General features: G+C 44.9%; 1 protein-coding gene across 5 annotated transcripts in view; it reads left to right on the top strand.

Annotated features, from left to right (window-relative positions):
* RIPOR2 (RHO family interacting cell polarization regulator 2) overlaps positions 1 to 21,499 on the top strand; it is a gene marked incomplete at both ends in the record, with an annotated part of 176,888 nt that overhangs the window by 129,878 nt on the left and 25,511 nt on the right. For 3 of the 5 annotated variants that reach the window (XM_080710143.1, XM_080710142.1, XM_080710144.1), the window contains 6 exons: positions 2,876 to 3,025; positions 7,046 to 7,109; positions 16,736 to 16,779; positions 17,195 to 17,320; positions 17,701 to 17,849; positions 18,827 to 18,956. In XM_080710143.1, the coding sequence (XP_080566269.1) occupies positions 2,876 to 3,025; positions 7,046 to 7,109; positions 16,736 to 16,779; positions 17,195 to 17,320; positions 17,701 to 17,849; positions 18,827 to 18,956 (663 nt within the window). Of the gene's footprint in view, positions 1 to 2,875; positions 3,026 to 7,045; positions 7,110 to 16,735; positions 16,780 to 17,194; positions 17,321 to 17,700; positions 17,850 to 18,826; positions 18,957 to 19,345; positions 19,496 to 21,499 lie in introns of all 5 variants that reach the window. The other 2 variants (XM_080710140.1, XM_080710141.1) reach the window with 1 other exon arrangement.

Raw genomic sequence — 21,499 nt, 5'->3', positions numbered from 1 at the left:
CTGTGAAATTGAGCTGGGGCAGTACATGTATTCAGCCCTAAGAAAACTTTGGGGGTTATAATTCAGATACGATCTGTGTGTATATAGACATATGTATACTACTGCCTTTGTAGTTTCCACTTGGAAAGATATGTATTACCTAGGCAAAGCTGAAATTGCACCTATTATTTCTGCCCCACTCAGTAAGTAAAAATAGTGACACCCATCAGAAGGCATTTGTTTGGCCCACATGGGAAGACTATCAACACACGGTTTCTGAAAGTTTTGTGGGGATCTCCCTCATGGGAATTGTCCATGATATTTATTTAAAATTTCCGATGCTGGCCCAGCCCTAACCTACTGAATCAGCATCTCAGAGCAGGGCCCGCTTCAGCATCTTAACAAGTTCACCAGAAGAGGCTTACCAGAAACACTCTGCGCCAATCACCTACCAAGAGTTTTCGTCAGCAAATAGGCCAGCCAGTCTTATGCCTCCCTCTAATCAGAGCTAAGTCCACTGACCCAGAAGACTGTAGACTATTTTTTTCAAAATTTAGAAATTCCTTCCAGCAAAACTGAGAGAATCCTAGAACTAAGTAGCAACAAAGAATCTGTTAATCATGGTCATAAGCTTCACCCTGTTAATGTTCACCTTCTGAGCATCATTGACACGTGTAGGGAGAAAGCAATTGTGGGAAATTCTACTATTGCAACTGGTAGTAGTAATACTTTTATTTTTTTTAATTTACTTTTTTGTAGGTATGGGAATGGAACTCAGGGGCCTTTGACCTCCAAGCTACACCCCCTGCCCTCTTTTTAATTCTTTATTTTGAAACAGGGTCTCACTTAAGTTGCAGAGGGCCTCACTAAGTAGCTGAGGCTGGCCATGAACCGCAATCCTCCAGTCTCAGCCTCCCAAATGCTGGGATTACAAACGTGTGCCACCACGCCCGGCTGTAGTAATATTTTTAAATGAGCAGCTTAAAGTTTGCCTGCAGAGCAAAAGAGAAATCTTTTCTTTTTGGGGGGGCATGGTACTAGAGATTGAACTCAGGGACATTCTACCTCTGAAGTGTACCTCCTGCCCTTTTTATTTTTGCTTAGAAACAGGGTCTTGCTAGGTTGCTAAGAGTCTCGCTAAGTTTAGCTGAAGCTGGCCTCAAACTTGTGATCCTCCTGTCTCAGCCTCCCAAGGACCACCATACCCAGCCAAAACAGGAATCTTGAACTCTGAAATCCAATGTTTTTCAGATACTTACCTTCATAGGTAAAACACAGGTGTCGCCCATATTCCACTTCCTCTGATCTACAACGTAACTTGCCTTTTTGAAGAAACAAAGTTTATAGTAAAAGAAAGTTCGAATAGTCCTAGGTGGGCAACCACCTCTCAAAAGTAATAGATTTCACATGTTTTTGCCAATGCCCGGTCCTTTTTATCTGCCCAAAAATTCTCATCATCGACTATGGTTGGTTTAGTGTGTTCATAACTGGAGATAATACAAGACTACAAGTGTCATCAGACATAACTTTAGGACATGCCTTTCCAACCTCAGTCCTATTGATATATTAGAAAAATTTTGGCTGTCCTCTGTTAAAGGGTATTTAGCAGCAACCCTGGCTCCATTCACTAAATGCCCCTGGGCCCCTATGTATTAAAATCACCTTAGGTTGATTGAGAATCACTGCTTCAGAGGCAGTTCATGATTGTTAGGTCTATAAGGTGGGCTATGATCAGTCAGCTTGCTTAAAGGGTATTTTATCGTTTAGAAACACAAAAATAGAGAAGTGGCAAGAAAAAAAGCTCATTTGCATTTTTTGATTTATTTTTAAGTTGTGATTTACATCAAAGGAGTTCACAGTTCTTAAATGTTCATTTTGATAAGTTTGACAAACATGTTTTAACCTTCATTTTAAGAGCAACTTAATAACTTCATTTTTTTCTATTACTGAGCCAAGACTTTACAAAAGTTGTTTCAACGCGCTAAATCTGAATGTGTAAATATCACCTTAAAACAAAATACTAAGCCAGTGATGGCACATGGTTGTAATCCCAGCATTCAGGAGGCTGAGAACAGAGGATTGCAGTTCACGGACAGCCTCAGCTACTTAGTGAGACCCTTCACAACTTAGTGAGACCTTGTTTCAAAATAAAGAATAAAAAGTAGGGCAGGGGGTGTACCTCAGAGGTCGAATGCCCCTGGGTTCCATCCCCAGACACACAAAACAAAACAAAACAAAACAACAAAATACTAGCCTGTGTGCTACAATATTTTCACTCTAGTTTGAAACTAAAACTTCTCCTACTATTTGCTCCATGTTTAGAAGGCTCCTGTCGAAATCCCACAGTACATGGATCAAAAATCCCCCAGGAATCATCTTATACAGTTCCAGTGACAGCCTCAAAAAATGTAAAACAGGCATTTCCTTTTAGTATAATTTCAAAACAAGATCAGCCAGATGCAGTGGCACAGACTGATAATCCCAGTACTTAGCAGGCTGAGACAGGAGGATGGCAGGTTCGAGGCCAGTCTCAGCAACTTAGTAAGATTCTCAGCAGCTAAAGTGAGACCCTATCTCAAAATAAAAAAATAAAAGGGCTGAGGGAGTGGGTTGGAGGCAGAACAGTCCTGGGTTCAATCCCCAGTACTAAACAAAGAAGAAAGAAAAAGAAAACAGAATCAGAGTAAAATCTGTTTTAAGACAGAAAATGGATCATATTGGTGGAAATAAAAGTGATTGGGCCCTGTCTAAAACAATAACACCTTTACCAGATTCTCCTTCTGGCCTCTGCTGAGGTCAGAAATGTAAAGTACCTGAACTCATAACACTGGTCTCTGACTTCTCTCAAGCGTGACACCCGCTTCTGTCTCTGAGTTTCCTGTCTCCACCCTGGCAGGTAGATGAACTCTACGAAGCGTATTGCATCCAACGACGTCTGCAAGATGGTGCCAGCAAAATGAAGCAAGCCTTCGCCTCTTCCCCTGCCAGCAAAGCCGCCCGAGAGAGTCTGTCGGAGATCAACCGGAGCTACAAAGAGTACACAGAGGTACGGCCTGCCCGTCTGCCCGGTTGCAGGACTCCACCTGGCCTGATCTGACTTGTCCTTAACCGCCGAGGCAGACAGCAACCCACGACCTCATCGCACTCCCTAGAGAGATGATGACCTTATTGCTAGTCTCAGGGGAAAAAAAAAAAAAAAAAAAAGCAAGCAAAGGCAACTAGTGAAGTTGTTTAAAAAATAAATAAGCCACAAGCTCTGATTTTTGTCTTTTTAATACACTTCTAAATATTCTAGTGTACGATCTCATCCAGCTATATCCCTGGATGTTAAGTCGCCCCGTAGCTAAGGTGGCTTCTGGGGGTGTCAGTGGTGGAGACCTGTAACCCTCCAGCCTACAACATTTGTGGGTACGAGAATTTATTATGTTAAAGGAGAACAAGGCAAAGAGCCACAGAGCAAAGTGCTTTCCCCGTTTCTGCCGGTCTCTGGGGCCCCGAGCATCTGACACAGAGAGGTCTTCACCCCTCGTGGGGTCACCTAATACCAATGTCTGCCGAAGTGACTGCATTATTAAAGCCGAGCCTCTTGCTGTCCCTGGAGTCTTTATTCAGAGATCAGATTTCATGGATGAAGTCATCTCCTGAGGGGGGTCTGCTGCCAGAGCTGGCCTCGCTTTCAGGAAGGCTTTGCGTGGCCTCTGGCACTGCTGCTTCCTGTCTGAACCAAGTTCCTCTTTTCCCAGTCTAGAACATAGTCTAGCTCTTCCTTATATAAACTCCCCCTTTCAAAATAATGTTTGGCTGTCTTCATTTTTTGCAGTACTGTGGATTGAACCCGGGGTGTTCTCCCTCTGAGCTACACGTCCAGCTCTATTTTTTTTATTTTTAACAGTTTCACGGAGTTGTTGAAGGTCTGGCTAAACTGCTGAGACTGGCCTCAAGCCTGCAATCTTTCTGTCTCAGCCTCCCAAGTACTGGATTATAGACATGCACCACCATACTCTGCTCAAAATAATGTCCTTAATGCATAAATAAAATGGGAATTCAAAAGGAAAAACAGATATTGAAATAGTTAATGTTGTCAATACAGCCATCAAAATGCTTTCAAAGCCTACTGCGTGAAGTAGCACTATGCTACTGCTGTATTAACATGCCGAATTACAAGCTCTAGCAGTGACTCTAATAACTAAATAAATAAAATTTCAAAGCAGTGAACATTATAAATGCTTTTAAAGTTATCTGCAACAACAGAGCCAGGCCCTCAGCAACTTAGTGAGACCTGTTTTAAAATAAAGGTCTGAGGATATGGCTTGGAAGTAGAATGCCCCAGGATTCAATACCCATTACCAAAAAAAAAAAAAGTTATCTGCCACATGTGACTCGACATAAACATGCATGTGACTGTTACCAGCGTCAAGGTCATGGGTATTACTGACACTGCTGTGGCTTGTTTTCTACACACACAATATGTGGGTGTGTTCAATTTCTGGTAGAGTTTAGTAAAGATAAGAATGTGACTCTTCCTACCCCTTCCACCATCCAACGTCTGGTTGGAAACCCCTGGTGTAGAAACAGCCCTGGTTAATGAGACCTCATTTCTCGAGGTCTCTGAAGCCAAAAACAGCAGTTTCCAAATATAGAGACTGTTCATAGGACACAAACAGATAACCAACCAGGAGCCTGCAGAAGCTGCCTGTCCCAGGACACTGGCAGGACATTCAGAAATAGCCTGGCTTGGTGAAGAGCCAGGGCATGGCAGCGTGACTTCGCTCACAAATTCTAAGGTGTGGAGTACAGATCCAGGGAGGGGAAGGGCTGCTGTCCAGGACTTCTGTAGCTTCATGCCCCATGTGACACAGGACGGCAGAAGCCAGAGTCTGTCACTGGAGGGTGGGGACAGGATGGCTCACAGTGTGTTCACGTGGGTAGTGGTTCTCACCAGTGGCTGCGTGGGTAAGAGGAAAGAGAATTTCGGTCATGGGTGCCTTTAGTGATTAACCTAACTGCCCCAAGGTTTTCTGGTAGCAATACTGACATGCTTGAGAACCTAGTTTGTCTTTCTTGATATTTTTCCTTCACAGCGAGGCCCAGGGCTCTGAGGACATAAATTGCTTTGCAATGCCAAGACTTTATCTTCTAAGTTTTCAAGCTGTCCAGAGGTTAGACTTCAGGAAATGTAACCCAGCTTTGCTGAGCTATCGGGGCACTGAGAACTTACCAGGGAAACAGAAATGCCATTCTTTTTGCATCCTGTAAAAGTGATCATTTGGACCAGAACAAAGGAATAAATAAGAACCAAAACCCTGAAGTCCTCAGCATCCAAAAGTTGAAATATCTTCCCGTGCTCACTGAGCGGCCATGCTTTGCTGCCTGGGCCACCCAGGATGCCCAGCCTTGATGGAGTGGCCACTTCAGGGAAGGCTAAGGATGCCCTGGCTGCGGGGTCAGGTTAGGGCAGCAGGGCGGCATCCAAAGCTTAGCTGTCCAGGCCACAGGAGAGCTGCAATGGGGACCGCTCCTGGCCACAGCACTTTCCTGCTGTGATTCCAACTTCAACTGCTCTAATCAGGTCCTCTGACTCTGGGGAGGTGGGAAGCAGTGTTTGCATCTAACCATGAGCCTACTGTCCCCTCAGTGTTAGAGTAAGGGAGGGTCTGTCGGACCCAAGGAACCTCCTGGATTTTTGAGGTGCTGGGCACTGCAGTAGGACGTCTACCTCACTTGAGCACAATTGAACTCCTGAGACTTTTATTTTATGGTACTAGGGATTGAACCCAGGGCATTCAACCTCCAATCTATACCCCCAGTCCTATTTTTCTTTTTCTTTTTCTTTCAAAACATGGTCTCTAGGTTGATGAGAGTCTCCCTTCTTGCTGAGGCTGTCCATGAATATATAATCTTCCTGTCTCAGCCCCCAGGTCCTGAGATTACAGGCATGTGCCACCACTTCCAGCCTCCTGAGCTTTCTTGGACTCCAAATTTTTATTAAGAAAAATTTCAAACCTACCTAAAAGTTGAAAGACTAACATAAACACCAGACACCTTCACCTAGATTTTCCAATTGGGAGCACTCTGCCAGATTAGCTTTCCCACTCTCATATGCTCAGTTTTTTTTCTTCCAAGTCATTTAACAGTAAGTGGTAGACATTGCAGCCTTTCACTCCACAAAGTTTTTAGCATTAGCCGAGTGTGGTAGCACACACCAGTAACCCCAGTATTTGAGAGGCTGAGACAGGAAGATCTCAGGTTCAAGGTCAGCCTCAGCAGCTAAACAAAACCTTCAGCAACTAAGCAAGACTCTGTTTCAAAAAAGGGGGGAGGCTGAAGGTTAGCTCAGAAGTAGACTATCCCTAATACCAAAAAATAAAGAAATTTGTGTGGCTCTATTTTTAATTATTTTAATTGACAAGTAAAAATTGTATATATTTATGGTGTGCACCATTATGTTCTGAAGAATGTATACCCTGTGGAAGGGTAACTCAAGCTATTAACATACAGTATGGACCTCTTAATAGCCGCCTGTGTAACGTGTGCATCTTCAGCCTAACTAGGGCCCATTATCCCAACTAAGAAAGTTAACAGTCATCCATCCAGAATATCTAATATCTTGTCCATTTCCAGATTTCCCCTGTTTGGCTAATAAAGCTGTCTGCGACTATTGTAGTTTCTTTGCTTACCTTTCAGATCAGGACATTATCCAAGTTAAGATGTTGCATTCCATAGGTGTCCTTACTCTCCAGAGAACTTTTTTCCTCAAGACCAATTGCCTTTTTGCAGAGTCCAAGCCAGGTTTAATAGAATATCCCACATTCTCTATTTGTCTGCGTTTTATATAATTTAACATGTTAACGCATCCTATAAATGTTCTGTATGAGAGAAGACATACTTGGCTTCTGCTTAAATATTTTGTCCAGAGCGTTCAGAAGGCCACGTCGTGCACCACATTGCACACATGTAATGCCTCCCGTTGCCCGCGTACTGGTTGCTATGGCTACTAAAAGTCACATGCTCTGAGTTACTGTGGAAGGAAGGCCGCTCTAACACCCCTCTCCTGTCCACTTCACAGAATATGTGCACCATCGAAGCAGAGTTGGAGAATCTGCTGGGGGAATTCTCCATCAAGATGAAAGGTAATCTTGGGCCGGGCGTGGTGGCGCACGCTTGTAATCCCCGCGCTTGGGAGGCTGAGACAGGAGGATCGCGCTGGTTCGGAGCCAGCCTTGCTGGCATAAGAGACCCTGTTTCCAAATAAAAATATAAAATAGATCTGGGAGTGTGGCCCGGAGGTAGAAGGGTTTCCAGGAACCCCAGTACCACCAAAAAAAAAAAAAAAAAAAAAAAAAAAAAAACGAAAGGTAATCTTTTCCCCATTACAAGTGAGTCAGGAATTGTTTCTAAAGTTTGAATCTGTTTCTGAACATATGCTATTTTTATTTTCCTTGCAAAGACCCAGTGCCACCCACTCTCAGCCCTCCCTACTTATGTTGATGTATTGATGCTTCTGATTCTGAGTTTGGCCTTGACACTTTAAAAACCATGAGAGAATCTCAAACACACGCAGACGTGGAGGGAACGTTACCATGCACCCTCACAAATCCAGCACCTAGATTCAATAATTAGTGAGATTTGCCTGATCTGTTTTCTTTGCTTTGCTTTCCCTTTGATGAAGTAGGAGTCCTTTGATGAAATAAAACCCAGATATGTCAGTCTGCCCCTGTATACTTAGGATTTAAAGAATAGGGCCATCTTCTTACATAACTGAATGCTGATAATTCTGTCACATTATCACATCTAACAAAATCAACAAGCCTTTCTAAGTAACTTCTCTCATTATCAAATGCCCCCAGTTGTCTCAAAATGTTTTGTGCAATTGGTTGCTTAAGTTAGGGTCCAAAGAAGGACCATGCAGTGTAACCAGCTGTTGGGTATTTCTTTTAGGTTTTCTTTAATCTAAATAAACCCTTCCCTCCTTTCCTATCATCGACTTGTGGAAACCACTGTTGTGCCCAGACTCTCACATTCTAGACTTGATGTTGGCTTCTTTATGATGTCATTTATATTGTTCCTTTTCCCTCGTGTTTCTATAACCCAGATACCCCATTTTTTTAAATCTTGCTGTTAAACTCACAGAGGACTGTGCCTTTGTGGTATCTGTTCCAAAAAGTTGCAGTCCAGAAGCATTATATATCTGGTCTAGAGCTTCTCCAGAACCAAAAGCAAGTGTGGCTTTAGGAAGTGGGTTTTCTTACAGGTGTTGTCGGACTCACAGCTTGGTGCCAGGCAGAGTTAGGGAATGAGCCGCCATCACAGCCAGTCCCTTCCCTTCCCCGGCCCTGGCTCATTTGACTGCGGCCAAAGGGCTGCTGCTTATTTCTGGGATTGTTTGTTTTTATAAAGCTTGATCCCTGGGTTGCTAATGGGGTTTAATCATCCTCTTGTCTACTTTCTGTAATTAAGGGAGTAAAGAAGGGAGATTTCTAAAACGTGCTCTGTAGGAGAGCTGCACTCTTCTGTGGTCTAACCAAGGAGGGGACGGTGCTGAGTCCCGGCCTCTGGATGGCGCAGCTGGACCAGCATCCCACAGGGCTGCCTTCTTGTCTTCCAGGGGATCTGGTAGCGAGCCCGTCTGTTAGGGAAAGCTCAGCATATTTCACCATTCCGCTGGGCATCTGCGCTTTTTCAGCTTTTTAATCCCATTCTGTTCCTTTAGGTTCAGACCTCGCAGGCCCTGCCCCTTTCAGCAAGCCAGAGTTCACAGCTCTTGGTGGGCTCCTAAAGTATCTTTCTATACTTTCAGAATGATTCTATCAGTAGCCTGGTTCTGGAAAACAAAAGCCAAGCAAACACCACCCATGCACTGTTAATACAAGGAGTACCAAATTTCTCCTGTTAAATTTTATAGATGTTTCACTTTTTGGTGAAAGGGATAATTTCTCTGTTTTATAGATGCAGAATGGGAGCCCAGAGAGCTTAAATACTTGCCCCAGAAGTTACACACTAAGTCAGTGTCAAACTTGAAACTGAATTAGGGCTCTTGGCTGCTGCTTCATCCTCCCAAATTCCATGTGAATGAGGACGCTGTAACAGCTGAGCTGCTCAGAGAATGGTCTCTACTAGGGAGGACCCCTACAATCTAGCACACAGGTGTCCTGGAAGTGGGACTGAGAAAAGGGATTTCCCACTTGCAGATCTGAGCCGCAGGCCTGGTGGTCAATGAGCGGTGATGTTGGAGCCCCGGCACCCCTCGAGGGACCCAACTACCACCAGCACTGCATACGATGGCCATGGAGATGGGTGTGGACCTCAGCTCTGCTCCCCACCCTCTCTCTCTCTCTCTCTCTCTCTCTCTCTGATTCTTCTTTCTCACAGACCTATGTCACCTAAGCTCCTGAGCTAGCATGGGAACTCAGAAGCCCTTCAAGGGTGACACCCCCGTGGAAATCCTCTTTTCCCTCCAGAAGGGGAAGGGAAGTCCTCTCCTGCTGCCAAGAAATCCTAGATCTTTGCATTAGCTCCTCTCTCTCTCTCTCTCTCTCTCTCTCTCTCTCTCTCATTCTGGTAAAAATAACCACCCCAGCATACATGTTGATACACAGAGACTTGCACAACACTCTCCGAACTACAACCCCTCGCTTCCTCCCACACACCCTTGCACTTCTCTTTTTGCCCCTCCCCCACACCACCACAGATGTGGGGGAGGAGTGATGCTGATGACTGACAGCGGGCACCTGTCCTCGTCCACACACCAGGCTGAATGGTGCCTGGCCCGAGTTCCACACCATCTACTGGAGAAAATGGTCAGGCGCCAATGCATTTAATAATGGCGTAGATGACCCACTGAACCGGTAACATAACCAGATGGCTCTAGAAGCCCGGGGAGGGGGAGGGGGGAGAAGGCTGCCACCCTCTGTCTGGAGGGCAGAAGATCTGGAAGGAAGCAAGCCTCCTGATGTAACCTGTGAGTTAGAACCAGCAGGACCAGAGTTGCATTCACCAAAGAGGCAAAAGAAAGGATGTCCAAAGTGACAGGTAGAAGGGATGCAGCGGCACACACCTGTAATCCTGGTGCTCGGGAGGCCAAGACAGGAGCATTGCAAGTTCTAGGCCAGCATGGGTGACCAATTTAGACCCTGGTTCAAAATAAAAAAAGATTTGGGGGTGTGGCTGAGTGATAGAGTGCCCTGGGTTTAATTCGAATATCATAGGAAGGAACAAAGAAAAAAAGGAAGGAAGGGAGGGAGGGAGGGAGGGAGGGAGGGAGGAAGGAAGGAAGGAAGGAAGGAAGACTGGATTGTAGATGAAGTGGTGGACAGTTCTTTGGGGCCAGAATCTGAGAAGCTCGAATGCCCGGTAAAAAGAGAGCATGTATCCATGAGTATGGACTAGGATGGAGGTTCAGATAGGATTCCTTAGGGAAAACTGGTTCTCTTCCCAGTTATTACTTCATTCAGATATGTCCTGGACCTGCCTATATCTGGTAGTCTGCACTAGCCCACAGCTTTGGGGCCAGAGAGGCCTGCAGGGAATGAGATGATTTGCACCTGGTCAACAATCAGGGAGGCCCGTCATAGGGGTCTCACTGTCAGTCATGGACAGCTTTCCTCAGAGCAGGAAGTGGGGCTCCAGGGAAGGAGGATTGTAATAGACCTGGTAGAGGGCAGTCTTCTGGCAGAAAAAGGTCTGCATGCATAGAAACAGCTATAGAAGACGGACTGTAATCCTTCATCAATCCTAAAGATTAAGGGCTCTAAATTGGGGAAGGAGGAATGAGATAGGATAGGAAAAAATAAAAATGGGTAAAAGGGAGACAAACTGGAAAGGAAAGAAAAACTAGTTGTAAAATCTAGGAATTTCTCAACCAGCCTCAGCTATTTAGTGAGACTCTCTGCAGTTTAATGAGACCCTGTTTCAAAATAAAGAATAAAATTGAGCTGGGGATATAGCTCAGAGGTAATATGCCCCTGGGTTTAATCTTCAGTACCGCAAAAAAAAAAAAAAAAAGATCTAGAAATTTCATAATCCTCAGCTTCATCCTACAGAGTCGGTTCTTTCTTATAGGCCCACACACTTAATCATAATGACCCCTCTCCCCACCGGAGATTCTTGAGAACCCAAAGGAAGGATAAACAGAGATTCATAAGGAAGGTCAAGCTCAGGCACCACCCACTGGAACCTAAGGATTCTGAGGAAGTCCAGACATCCACCCCTGCCGTGTGCCCTCATCCCTCCCTCTCCCCCTGTTCACAGGCGTCTTCTACAAAAGAACTGTGAGCCCCAAAGGCACTCTCCCACTCGAGAGATGGCCTGTGTTCTCCCTTAAACATGTATCCCCCATTTTCCTAAATAAATCTCTGTCTCTGAAAAAGAAAGGATGAGGTTTGCATAAATCCCCTGGGGTGGGTGGGCCACCGTGAGGCTCTGTAACCTCCCTTCCAGGCTACAGGTGAGCTGTTCCCCAGGAACACTGAAGTGTAGAAATCACCCAAAGCTGGAAGACCATGGGTACAAACATTGCCCAAGCCCCCAGCCTCAACATCCTCTTCCCTTGAGGGTGGCCCTTGATGGCTTCTGAGTGGTCATGATGAAAATCTCCTAGACAGTGTGACAGTAACCAACTGCCGAAAAAACACTGAGCTTTTCCCCATTGTGGACATGCCAGCCGGCCCCAGGCCAGAACCTAAGAGAAGGCTGCCAGGCCATGGGCCTTCCGCCATGGCCTGGCTGTCACTGCTGTTCCTGGGACGGGTACCGCGGGCTCTGCATGAGCAGAGCTTCCCAGCCCTGGTTTGGCCGAGCTACTGCAGTTTTGCTATGTTATTGTTTGATGTTATATACCCATCGTGTATCTACAGTTCCAAGAAAGTGCCGTAGTAACACTGATTGAGAAGCTCAAAAAAATGATCACTGCATCTGTCTCCTATTCACTTAAATTTCTCAGATATAAAATTCCCGGTAATTTTGAAAAGGGGGGAGAAAAGCCTTCAAAGGATTTTTCTCCTTTCCTTCACAAGTCAGCTTCTTGTTAGCCAAGCTTATATTGTAATTGCACAGGTAAAGAAAAAATGAATTATCCCAAACAAATTTGCAGGTTTTTAAAGAGCATTTTGGATTTTATTAAAATCAGCGTGTCAAGCTTCGGATTTATTAAAACCAACCAATTAGGCATTATTCAGAAGTATTTTTAAAACTAAATACTCCAGTGTATTAGTAAAACTTACTGTTATTTCAGTAAGGCCTCTTAAGTGGCTTGTTATAGTCTAATTATTGATGGAAGCTGTTCCTAAATGGAATGGCTCCTGTATGAGAGCCCCATAAGATGGTGATTTGCTGCCATCTGCTGACGGCCAGTGTTAACAGCAGGTTCTTTTTGAAGCCTGCTGGATGTTTTTAAGGTCTTAACCCAGCCCTGCCCATCGGCCCTGACTGATTTTTACTCTACTATGCATAGAAAGCAAAATGGGTTGTGTGAATCCATCCCTGGCATTTTCACATGGGTAAAACCACGTTTAATATAAAAAACAACCAAGAATTCAGAGGTTGCCAACGGGAGTGGAAGAAGCTGAGGAACCACGGGATCCCTCTAGCATTTGAATGTCTGTGTATAAAAGAATCTAAGAACCACAGAGCTTAGTATCAGCTAATCAAAATAATCTCTCTTGGAGAGATCCAGTACCTCTGTGAAATCACTGGGTAAATAGGGAAGGATTGTTTGTGTCTTCTTGAATCTCTGCTTTCACATTTTGAAAGTAGTACCTTATTAATTGTAAAAAAAATATTGAGAAATATACCCCCAAAATAAAATTATATATAATCACACCAACCAGTGCTAAAACTATGCTAAAATTATCATAAATATCCAACCAAAATTTTCTGAGGGTTTTTTTAAGGAAGTACTAGGAATCAAACCCAGGAGCATTCTACCTCTGAGCTACACCCCTAGCCCTATTTTATTTTTTATTTTGAAACAAGATCTGCTAAAGGCCTCTCTAATTGTAAAGGCTGGCCTTAAACCTGCAATCCTCCTCTATCAGCCTCTCCAGGACTAGGATTACAGGCATGTGCCACCATACCTGGTTTACATGATCTTTTTAAAAGTCAAATAAAAGTACAACTTAATATCTAATACTTAATTCATAACTCTACCTTGCCAGAGAGAGCAATTTTTAACAGTTGAGCATGTTTTCTAAAACTATTCATGTGGATACAATTATATATAGTTAAAATTATACTCTAGCCAGGCGTGGTGGCGCACGCTTGTAATCCCAGCATTTGGGAGGCTGAGACCTGAGGATCATGGTTCGTGGACAGCCTCAGCTACTTACATAGGCCCTCTGCAACTCAGTGAGACCCGGTTTCAAAATAAAGAATAAAAACTAGGGCAGGGGGTGTAGCTCGGAGGTCGAATGCCCCTGGGTTCCATCCACAGACCCGCCCAAAAAAAAAAAAAAATTATACTCTACATAAGATTTTATGTCCTACCTTGGCTTTTTAATATTGCATTATAAATATTGCCTTTTATTAAAAGGTCATGTTAACATTTGTGCTGATTTTTTTAATTGGAAAGTGTGTGTGTGTGTGTGTGTGTGTGTGTGTGTGTGTGGTGTTGGGGATTGAACCCAGAGGCATTTTACCTCTGAGATACACTCCCAGCCCTGCTTTATTTTTATTTGAAAACAGGGTCTCACGAGCTTGATGAGAGTCTCACTACTTGCTGAGGCTGTCCTCAAACCTGTGTTACTACTGTCTCAGCCTCCCAAGTACTAGAATACAACACCTAGCCACTACACCTGGCTTAATTGGAAGTGTGTGTGTGTGTGTGTGTGTGTGTGTGTGTGTGTGTGTGGTACTGGGGATGGAACCCAGGGGTATTCTACCTTCAAGCAACACCCTCAGCCCTATTTTTTATTCTTTGTTTTGAAACAGGGTCTCACTGAGTTGCAAAGAGCCTCATTAAGTAATTGAGGCTGTCCACGTACCACAATCCTCCCATCTCAGCTTCCTGAATTCTGGGACTACAAGCGTGCGCCACCACGCCCAACTGGAGTTTTTAATTATAAAATTTTATTTATTTATTTATTTATTTATTTATTTATTTATGGTCATCAGAAAGTTTAAAAGTGGGCCAGGCATGGTAGCGCACACTTATAATCCCAGTACTTGGGAGACTGAGACAGGAGGATCACACAGGTTTGAAGCTCTCAGCAACTTAATGAGACCCTGTTTTAAAATAAAATATAAAATAGGTCGGAGGTATAGCCTGGAGGTAGAGGCCCTGGGTTCCATCCCCAGGACCACTGAAAAAAAAAGTAAGAAAGTTTAAAAGTGACAAAAAATTTGCCCAATTCTATTAAATTTCCGTTCCTTGATAAAAACGTCAGACTCTGGGTCCCTATGAATGTAAAGGGCTTTGCTTTTTGCTTGGCACAGAAACAACCCACAGATGTAAAAAGAACTGATTAATTGATCTGGGATTATTGATAAATCTCAGTGAATGAGCTTAGTTTCCTCTATTCATGAGGTACATGGGCTTGCACACCTTCCTCCATTAACCATTATTCATACCTGACACACAGTAGGTATTTAAGAAATATTGTTGAGGGGCTGGGTGCGTAGCTCACAGCAGCATGTGTGAGGCCCTGGGTTCCATCCCCAGCATGGCAAATACCACTAATAATAATGATAAAACAGACATGGTGGCGCACAAACGTAATCTCAGTACTTGGAAGGCTGAGATAGGAAGATCGCAGGTTTGAAGCCAGCCTGAACAATTTTTTAAGATCCTGTTTCAAAATAAAAAATAAAAAGGGCTGGGAGTGTAGCTTGGAGGTAAAATACCCCTACATCAAATCCCCAGTATCATGAAAAGAAAGACCGTCAAATGCATGCATGCTGCTTGTTCAGCCTGGTCTCTGTAGAGCAATGCCCTCCTTTACTGAAATTCTGCTGTTCAAATGCTGCTTTCCTCCATGGAGATACCCTGCATTAAATGACAATCTTTTTTTCAAAAATTTAATTATGTAAGGAATACAGTCTCATAAAAACCACAAACGTTGCAAAAAAGCAAAGGTCTCCTCTTTTCTGTCTCTCCACTACTGGTCTCTTCCCTGGAGGATGTTACGTTAATCTGCTGTGTCTGTTCACATCCACATCTTTTGAATGACTGCCATGTGGTATGTGATCAATACATAGTATTATCCCTCTCCAGGATATAGAATCCTTGCCACATACGAAGCACCTACTGGGTGCCAGATTCCATCTATTGCCCTTACAAACAAGTCTCTAAGCCAGGCGTGGTGACACACACTTGGTAATCCCAGCATTTGGGAGGCTGAGACAGGAGGATCTCGGTTCGCAGCCAGCCGTAGCTACTTAGTGAGGCCCTTTGCAACTCAGCAAGACCCTGTTTTAAAATAAAGATTAAAAAATAGGGCTGGGGGTGTATCTCGGAGGCAGAATGGCCCTGAGTTCCATCCTCAGTACCTAAAAAAAAAAAAAAAAAAAAAAAAAAAAAAAAAATCAAGTCTGTAAGGTGGATATTGTTATCCTATGTTAAAGGCAAAGGAATTGGAGTTAACTTATGTAGAGCAGTCAATATGGTAGCTAGAACAGAAAGGAGCCTCAGCTTTAACACCAGCTACTTACTCCTGGCCTGTTTGGTCCCTGTGAGCTTTAACCATGTTTTGTTCTATACTCTGGGTATCTCTGAAATCTTTCTTAACTTCCAAATGGTTACCCCAAAGCCTAGTGTAGACCCTCACACCCAGTGAGCTCTCAATAAATAGCTATAGAAAGAAAGAGATTGATGGAAGCCAGAGCTCTTGAGCTGTCCCAAGATGGGGCTGTCCAGTCTGTCAAGATTTGCTTTTACTGCCGCACTAGACACATTTCATACCAGATCTCAGTTGAGCAGATCCATATAGAAATGTCTTTCTCAGAGGCCCAGCAAGAAAAGCCACATCTTTCTTTGGGGGTACAGAGGGCTGGCAGTTAGTTGGTTTGATTTTGCTTTTCTAATTGCTAGTTTTGTCTAAATGGTAATTTGTTTTCAGCGATTTCATAGTGTGGTAAATGGTGGCATCTTTATGATGGATAAAAAGGAAAACAGAAAGGAGTAAACTGGGAGAGGGGAACGAGAGCCTGGAATCTTAGCTCAAGAGGGAGGCTAAAGCCATGTGGGTGGCACGCGCCTGTGACCCCAGCACTAGAGGTCCTGAGACAGGGCGATCGCAGATTCCAGGCCAGCCTCAGCAACTTAGTGAGACCCTGTTTCCAAAAAAAAAAAAAAAAAAAATAGGACTGGAAATATAGTTCAGAGTTGGAATGTCCCTGGGTTCAATCTCCAATTTAAAAAAAAAAAAATCAGGAGGGAGGGAAGCTCTGAGAAATCATAAGCCTTAGAACAGGAGGAAAAACAAAAGACCCATTTATTTTTCATAAGAATATGTATGTAAACAAATGAATATCCCATTCAGGCCCTAATATCCTAAACCTGGAACCTGGCAAAGGTACACAGACCTCTAGCCTCCCTAGACAGCATCACCTGCCCCAGAACCCCCTATCACCCTTTCAAAGAATATCCTCTCCATTGTGATAGATGGAATTTCCAAAAAGCTATTTCCCACAGATGGTGCCAAAAAATTGTTGTCTGATTTTTTCCCCAAGAATATGCTACTTTACTTGAATTTTTTAAGGTGCCGACATGTGTCTCTTGCGGGGTGTGTGTCCCGCACCTCATATCCTCACTGCTTGCTTGCAGGTCTGGCCGGCTTCGCTCGCCTCTGCCCTGGAGACCAGTATGAAGTAAGTATTTGTTGGTTAGGAACCTGAAGGGCGAGCGTTGTCCTTATCACTTAAAAACAAAACAAAACATTTTAAGCCAACCAAGAGGTCTTTTTCTCTTGCTTCTAGCTGCCTGGTAGTTGTTGGTGATGGCTCCTGTCTCTAAGGGAGCTGGGGCTTTGGGGGAATTTGTCCCAATGGCTGTTCCATCAATGTAGGACTATCAAGAGAAAGCACTATTTTAACTGAGCAGAGGGCACAGCACCCTGGCCTCCCACATCTCCATCCTACTCATCATCAGCTCCCCTGAAAACCAAAAATACAGGGCTAAGGCGGCTGGGAGGGGAGAAGGGCACCCCACATTCCCTGGCCCTTTGATCTTGGAATGGGGAAGGCGCGGTGGCGGGACACGGGATCGTCTGATGTTGTCACCCAGATCTTCATGAAGTACGGCCGGCAGCGGTGGAAGTTGAAAGGCAAAATAGAAGTCAACGGCAAACAGAGCTGGGATGGAGAAGAGATGGTTTTCTTGCCCTTGATCGTGGGGTTCATTTCCATCAAGGTACCATATCGTCACTGCCCGTTGTCTCTCCTGGTGTCGTGGATGGGTGACCATGTCTGGGGACCTCTTCCCATAACCTCTGTCCCCCAGCTCAGACTTCCCTCTACCAAGTCCCTCTCAGGACAGCTGCACTCTAAACGTCTAAGAGAGTGGGCAAAGTCATAGGGCCAAGATGGCTTCTAAAATACCCACTTCTGATTTCAGACATGGTTCTGAAAGAAGTGACCAGCTAGTTAAGAGAAAAAGGATAGAACATTCTCTCTCTCTCTCTCTCTCTCTCTCTCTCTCTCTCTCTCCTCCCTCCCTCCCTCCCTCCCTTCCTCCCTCTCCTTCTCCCTCTCCCTCTCTCCCTCCCTCCTTTCTCCCTCCCTTCCTCCCAGGTCACAGAGCTCAAAGGGCTGGCCACTCACCTCCTGGTGGGCAGCGTGACCTGCGAGACCAAAGAGCTGTTTGCAGCGCGCCCTCAGGTGGTGGCTGTCGACATCAATGACCTCGGCACCATCAAACTCAACCTGGAGATCACGTGGTAGTAAGTCACCCTTTCCAGCTCCTGCGATAGAAATCTGCTAGTGGCTGGGGCCCTTCAGGGCTGGTGTGGGGCCATCAGCATAGGCAGGGAGCACGTAGGGGCCAGTACCTGCATCAGAAGAGAATCCGGATTATTCAACAAACCCAGCAGGTGACATGTATGTACCTGTTAAAGTCAGATAAAGCACAGGCTTGTAATCCCAGTACTTAGTAGGCCCTCAACAACTTAGCAAGAACCTGTTTCAAAATTTAAAAAAGGACTGGGAGTGTAGCTCAGAGGTAGAATGCCCCTGGGTTCAATTCCCTCCTCCAACACACACACACACACACACACACACACACACACACACACTCCAGTAACTTGACTCATTAGCCTATCACTTGTCATTGAAATGGTACCAGCCCACCCTCTTGTCTCTCCAGTCAATGACATCACAAATTGCTGGGTGGATCTGATGTCAAGAGAATTTAAACAGCATTGTTCTAAACCGCCTGTGACTCTCTTCTCCGTCACGTCACGCAGGAGGGCTCTCTTTCAACCCAAAGGAATGGGATTCCACTTTTGAGTGTTCTTGTGAGAACTGAACAATAACCTGCTAATTGCTTGTCTCCTTCAGCGTGTACCCCTCCAAAGCTCAAAGAATTTTACACACTTTTCTAAAATCTTGTTTATGTGAGAGCGAACACTAATATGTTGACGTTTCTAAAGCTCATGAGGAAACAGACACCTCTTGTAGACAGGCAAACTGCGCATAAAGCCGTGATGATCTGTGGTCCCAAGGGTGGGTCCAAATTCGCTCTTCCCCTCCCCTTTCTTCTTTCTTAGCTTATTTCCTGATCATTCAGTTTAGCCCAAACTAGCCTGGTTCCCGCTGGTTGAACTGGCTTTAGTATCAGGAGATTCTCTCTCGGTGCATCCTGTGGCCATTTCAGGTAATTTTAACAGATAAGCATACCTGAGGACCTGTTGTTTTGCAGTCCCTTTGACGTGGAGGACACGACCCCATCCTCTGGCACTGGGAACAAGACGGCTGCGCTCCAGAGGAGGATGTCCATGTACAGCCAGGGCACCCCGGAAACGCCCACCTTCAAAGAGCACGCCTTCTTTGTAAGTTCCGTGTGATTCCTGGAGTAGAAATGATGAGTCTGAGCTGCACTCACTCCCTGCATTTGAAATGCTTCACAGCTAGTGTTGGGATCCTCAAAATACCTGCTAGCATGATTCTTAAAGGTCACCCTAACCCAGTGGTGATAAGGATCCATGCCCCGTGGTGCAGGTGGCCCGTGGTCCAGGTGGTGAGCGCCTGCCTTTCCTACTTCACCTGTTATCCCTGGGTAATAACATGCAGATTCTTCTGAACACTCTCTAGGATTAGCCTTTGAAAGAAGTAGATGTGCATAATGGCTTTAACGGTAGTAGCTTGTTTGCATCAGAAACATATGGGACTGGTGACCTGATTCTCTCCACTAACTCTCCATCTTGCTTTGGCTTTGAAGCGATGGTGGCTCCCTTCACCGGGCAGGCCCGGGCGGCCGTCTGTCTTGGGGGCCTTGAGAGATACTTTCCTTGCCAAGCTGCATGGCAGCCGCTCTGTGGGTGACCTGCCCTCCCTCAGCCTGCGCCCCAGGTCCCTGCTAGAGCTCTATGTGAGTGTGGCCCTCCCAGTGTGCTGTGCATAACTTCGGGGGCTTGTGGCATGCGTGCGCAGCACGTCTCTGGTTTCGTCCTCTTGGTCTTGGTCACCGGGCAATGGTGCCAGGCATCCTGTCCTTGGGGTGGGATCTCAGCTGTGCATGCAACTCTGTGTTCCTTCTTTGCTGATAATCCCTTCTTTTGTGCTGTGATTTTTCTCTGCTGTGCCAAAGGTATCCATGGTAACAAGCTTTTCATTTTCAAAAACAACAGTTATCTTAAGGCCAAAAGAGGCTTTATTTCAGAAGGTAACTTATCACTGATATCAGCCTTTCAAGAACTGGCATGCAGAGAACTCAGAAGGACTTAAACCTTTTTATTAGAGCTATTTCTATTTAAGGAGGTTGTAGGGCTGAGTTTATTGCAGCATATTGGTTCTATAATACCTTAGTAAACGATATTTAGTTCATAGAAATACCATAGGTAAACCACTTGAGATGAATCAGGAATTATATCACAAGAGGACACACACACACACACACACACACACACACACACACAATTCTGCTATGTAAAGACATATAATCATCTTTGAATGTCCAGAGAGGAAAAGATTATGATGACTACTACTAATATTATTTTATTCATTAAACCAAAAAATACAAGTAAAAAGGGCAAGGCTAAAATAAAATCCAGCGGGCTGTGAAGGGAAAATAGTAAGAATACATGGAAAAATATACGTGAAAACATATGTCAAAAATAAGTGAGCTGAGCCGGGCGTGGTGGCACATGCTTGTAATCCCAGCACTTGGGAGGCTGAGACCAGAGGATCTCGGTTCGCGGGCAGCCTCAGCTACTTAGTGAGGCCCTCCGCAACTCAGTAGGACCCCTGTTTCAAAATAAAGAATAAAAAATAGGGCAGGAGGTGTAGGTTGGAGGTCAAATATTCCTGGGTTCCATCCCCAGACCCGCAAAAAAAAAAAAAAAATTAAACAAATAGGTGACCTGGCACAACCATGCACATAACTATCATTGTTAACATATTCATGCTTATTTGCCACAAGGTGGAGGCTAGAGGGTGAGTTGGTAGAGCTTCAAGTAGCATACCTAAACAAGAGCAAGATCAGAAAAAAAGCCAGATGCTTCCTATAGCCTTTTGGAGGAACGTAGAGGTTAAGTGACCGTTCCCATCTGCCCATATCACCTTTCCAGGCCTCCTCCTCTGAGCTGCCCACTGTCCTCCAAGTTCACAGGGCATTTCGGGATCTCGTGCCTTTGTATACATTCTACTTCAGGCATGTGCTTCCTGCTCCTCTTCCTGTCTCCCTCTCTGTTCTTCAAGGCTGGGTTCTAGGGCTGCCTCTCGGGCAGCATCCTTCCCCTCCTAGGACCCTTAGCTCACGGCATCCCGCTTCAATTACAACATGCATTCTGTCAGCCACGACAAAACCAACTTAGTCAAGAACAAAGAATTCTGTTTACTGGGGACCGTTTGCGATTGCGATACCTGGAGACAAGATGCAAACAGCCCTGGAAATGTCCAAGGTTTTAAGTGATGGTGGCTGTTTTTTTAGTTTAAACTGCAAAGTGGGTTGTTAATTGCCTCTCTTGTGTGTAAGGAATTGTGGTCGGTGCCATAAAAATTCAAACTGTTTTGTAAGACGGTTTCAGGAGGCAGGGGGAATGGTTTCACAAGCAGTTACAAAGGCTGGTGAATTCCGTTCTCGAACCTTATAGCTCAGTCCAGTTCATGAGACCAATACGTACAAGGTCATGTGCAGACAACGCCATTCACAGGTCCAGCCATGGATGGTACTGGAACCTGATTTAAAAGGCTCCTCAGCTCCACTTCAGTGCCCTGAACCAATACTGCTCCACCAGGGCAGGGGCCCTCAACTAATTCCAAATCAGTAGCAGCCACTTGTGTAGATGCAAATTAGGTTTCAGGATGTGGGACTCAAGAGAACACTGGGGAGGCCTTTGGGGTATAGATAAGACCCTCAACTGCCCAGTCTTCT

The sequence above is a fragment of the Muscardinus avellanarius genome (assembly GCF_963383645.1).
Source record: "Muscardinus avellanarius genome assembly, chromosome: 14".
NCBI classification, from domain to species: Eukaryota; Metazoa; Chordata; class Mammalia; order Rodentia; family Gliridae; genus Muscardinus; species Muscardinus avellanarius.
This window is presented reverse-complemented; position numbering and strand designations above follow the sequence as displayed.